Source organism: Metschnikowia bicuspidata (genome assembly GCF_001664035.1).
Source record: "Metschnikowia bicuspidata var. bicuspidata NRRL YB-4993 chromosome Unknown METBIscaffold_14, whole genome shotgun sequence".
Taxonomy (NCBI): Eukaryota; Fungi; Ascomycota; class Pichiomycetes; order Serinales; family Metschnikowiaceae; genus Metschnikowia; species Metschnikowia bicuspidata.
In genome coordinates, this window is record NW_017387744.1 from 1 (window position 1) to 3,377 (window position 3,377).

General features: G+C 52.9%; 2 protein-coding genes across 2 annotated transcripts; both read right to left on the reverse strand.

Annotated features, from left to right (window-relative positions):
- Positions 1-1,396: 1,396 nt before the first annotated feature.
- METBIDRAFT_137672 (uncharacterized protein) lies at positions 1,397-1,960 on the reverse strand. Its single transcript, XM_018854422.1, has one exon. The coding sequence runs from the start codon at positions 1,858-1,860 to the stop codon at positions 1,534-1,536; it is 327 nt and encodes a 108-aa protein (XP_018709236.1). The 5' UTR covers positions 1,861-1,960; the 3' UTR covers positions 1,397-1,533.
- On the reverse strand, positions 1,961-3,342 carry REI1 (Rei1p; the record flags this gene model as incomplete). Its single annotated transcript, XM_018855217.1, has 3 exons — positions 1,961-2,290; positions 2,371-2,823; positions 3,019-3,342. 3 exons carry the CDS (start codon positions 3,340-3,342, stop codon positions 2,021-2,023), a joined length of 1,047 nt encoding a protein of 348 aa, XP_018709237.1. The 3' UTR covers positions 1,961-2,020.
- Between the last annotated feature and the right edge of the window lie 35 nt (positions 3,343-3,377).

A 3,377-nucleotide genomic window follows, 5' to 3' on the forward strand; every position in this document is an offset into this window, starting at 1 on the left:
CGATATATAATAGAGCTTATGTATATTGGTTTGAGATGAGACTTTGAGTCTATGATTTTGTGTGACTGCTACATGGCAATTTGCACCCAGCCGGTATCACGTGACACCATAAGTGCTCGAGGCCTTGCATTGGTAAAGCAAAGGTGCTGTATTTGTTTCGGCAGTTTTCTTGAACAATCCTTAGGCGTTTCGTACTTTTGAGATATTAAAACAAAATATGCCAAGTAATAGAACCCAATCACACGATTAAGCTTCGGTGGACCATGCGTCTGTTTTGAAAAGTAGAAACACGCTTCTGAAGTTTTTTGAGTCAGCTCTCTTAATTCTAAGTACCACAGTGGTAGAAACTAAATGAAGTGGAAAAGTGCTTATGCAATATTTAACAGGATTCTTGTCTCAGAGCATTTGGAGTACTGATTACTGACCAAGTCTCTGATTAATCACCTATCCGATATGGCATCTGATAGTGTGGCATCGAGAGCCAAAAGTCCGATTTTTGAATATCATCATGCAGGCGGCGGATTGAGTTTTTAAGAAGAAGCACGCAGTGCTATTGCACTTAGTGAAAGCTTTTATATGTGTTTTTCTCTTGGTTTGGAGCCTACTAAAGTATTTCTAAGGAGACTATAACAGTTTTTCTGTGATACATTGGGCACCCCAAGTGAACTTAGCAAAAGAGCTTGCATTCCATATGAGCCTGTTCTAAGTATGTACGCTTCTACGAAACAGAAGGCCTAGCATTTGGCGTAAGACATGATAGCCGGTGTCATCGAGAGCAAGCTATACACTGATGAAGATTTGTTGTATTCTGACTCAGACTGTCTTTTTTTTGGGAGTGTAAATTTGAGTGATACTAGAAGTGAAAATTAGACACTATTGTTTGTGGTCGAGTACTGCAAATCGGCTTCGTGTTTTGGGCGCCGAAGAAACTTGGGTGATTTCTTTCAGATCTCATGTTTTCTGGAGAGCACCCCAGCTTTCCTGAGATTCTGCTCGAACACATATCGAAAATCCAAAATCAAGAACTCTATGGCTCTTGTGGTGTTTCCGGGTGTAACATCAAAACACTAGAGACTCGGCAGACCCGATGCAAGGCGTAGTGATTGAGAAAACACAATGCCAGGCCTCATTTGAGGAGGCTGTTGAGCCATTCCATTTATTGTCAATCAGTTGCGTTGCTCTGTGAACTGCTACCAGACTAATAACACCAGCGAAAAATAAGAAATGAGCTAGGATGCACTTGATGTTGGCAACACTCATGCATGATTTGGTCAGCTCCAATCGAAGCGTCCTTGAATTTCTTCAGCTGAGCAAAACCGGAATGCATAGAGGATGTGATGTTTTGCACACGATACGTTGAATAGCAGTCCAGCTCACTGGAGCACGGAGACTTGAGCTTCTCCTCTCCATTGACTTGAAGGTGCCAACTCTTAGCTCCGAAGTTGATTTGTAGTCACGCTCCTCCCTGAGTGTACAGCTTCCAGGATCATAGCCAAGAGCCCCAAAGACCTCGATATATTCATAAATACTTCTCTAAAAGCTAGTCTTCAGGTGAGCCACGGTCCAGGCCGCCAGGAAGACGTGAGTCGAAAAGAGAATCCTCGCGGAGATATATACATCAGAGCAACTCAGCTGGAGCAGCCGAGGTAGCACGCCTACGCCGCCAGCCGGCCATAGGATCCAAACGTTGTGCCTGAGGGGACGGGGCGCAGTTGACAGGACAAGCCAATGGCCCGAAGCATGATGCCATGCAGCGTACCAGCGTATCCACGTGAGCCGGGGTTCTGATGTCAGGGCAGAACAAGCCGAGGAAAGCGATACTGCACGAAGCAATGGTTTAGGGCCAGAGAGCGGCGCCATAATCAGCAGGACACAGGCGGGCAGCAGCAAGCGGGCAACAGCAAGCGGGCAACAACAAGCGAGGAAGCAACAAGCGAGGAAGCGACAAGCGGGGCTACAACAGCAAGCAGCCGCAGCCGAGGCAGCAACAGCAGGGCCACGCAGGCAGCAGAACACGCGTCTACTGCAAGAGCGGGTCTCTGAAATGCGGCTGGTTGTTGATGAACTTCTGCGCGCGTCTGTCGTTCGTGTCCTCCCTCTTCTTCTGGTGGCCCCACGCACGCTTGGCCATGGCAAGCTGGTGTCTCTGGGCAGGCGCCGCGAAGTGCCTGGTTTCCGCCGCAATGACCGTGCCTTGGCCTTCAGATAAGATCTTCTCCGGGGCGAGGTTCTGGCGGTAGTACCTGGCCATGGAGCGGTGGCCCACTACGGCGCCCGAGGGCAAGATGAGCTCCGTGCCCATGTCGATGAGCGGGTCGTCCGGGATGTCGAGTCGTCGTCGTCCGAGCCGTCGGCATCCGAGCCGTCGACATCCGAGCCGGCGTCGTCGGACACGTCCTCCCAGGCGTCGGCGTCGGCGGGGCCGTAGGACGCCGTGAAGTCGTAAAAGTCGGAGATCTCCAACTTGTGCTGCTCGTCCTCATAGGGGATCTGCATGTGGCGCTTCGAGAGCATGTGCAAGCGCACGGCGTCGATGTTCTTGCCCTGGTACGAGCACACGAGACACACGTTTCCGAGCCCGATCTTCTCGCCCAAGTAGGCGACCAAGCCCTCGGGGTCCACCAAGTAGGACTTCTCGGGCACGTAGAGCCCGTGGGCCTTGAACATGTGGGCCAAGTTGTCGTCCAACGAGGCGAAGTGCAGGTGCTTGGAGGCCGGGCAGAAGAGGCACGTGGTCACGGGGATGTGCACGCGGTTGGCGAGCTTCTGGGCCACGAGCTGTTCTTCTGGCGACGCGGGCGGCGCGGGCGACGGGTTGGGTTCCTCCGACGAGGCTGGGGGCTCATGAGACAAGTCTTTGTGCTGTTTAGACAGGTCGCTGGGTTCTTTAGACAAGTCTTTGGGTTCTTTAGACAAGTCTTTGGGTTCTTTAGACAAGTCTTTGGGTTCTTTAGACAAGTCTTTGGGTTCTTTAGACAAGTCGTTGGGCCCCTCAGACAAGCTTGCAGAGGCCGCCACGCGGAGCAGCCCGAACTGGTCCTGGAGCCGCTCGCGGGCCGCAAGAAGCTCGCGGCGCTGCGCCTGCAAGGCCTCTTTCTGCTGGCGCCGCACGTCCTTCTTGGTGACCTGTTTGCGTGCGGCCTTGGCGGCACGGACGTCCTCCGACAGCTCGTCGTCGGCGGCCATCTGCGCGATTTTGTCCACAAACACGGCCTCGCTGATGGCGGGGAGCTGTGCCACGCGGCGCTTCAAGTTGTAGCGATGCCAGTCCAGTTTCATGTGGGCCCGCTGGGCGGGGGCGTCGGGGAACTCGAGCGCACAGCTGACGCACGTGTGGCTCATGTCTGGCGAGGGCTGTTTTGGGATGGTCTCTGTGT

Bases quoted from the DNA above. Each gene is read 5' to 3' on its own strand.
- METBIDRAFT_137672 (XM_018854422.1), bottom strand. From the start codon at position 1,860: ATGGCGCCGCTCTCTGGCCCTAAACCATTGCTTCGTGCAGTATCGCTT.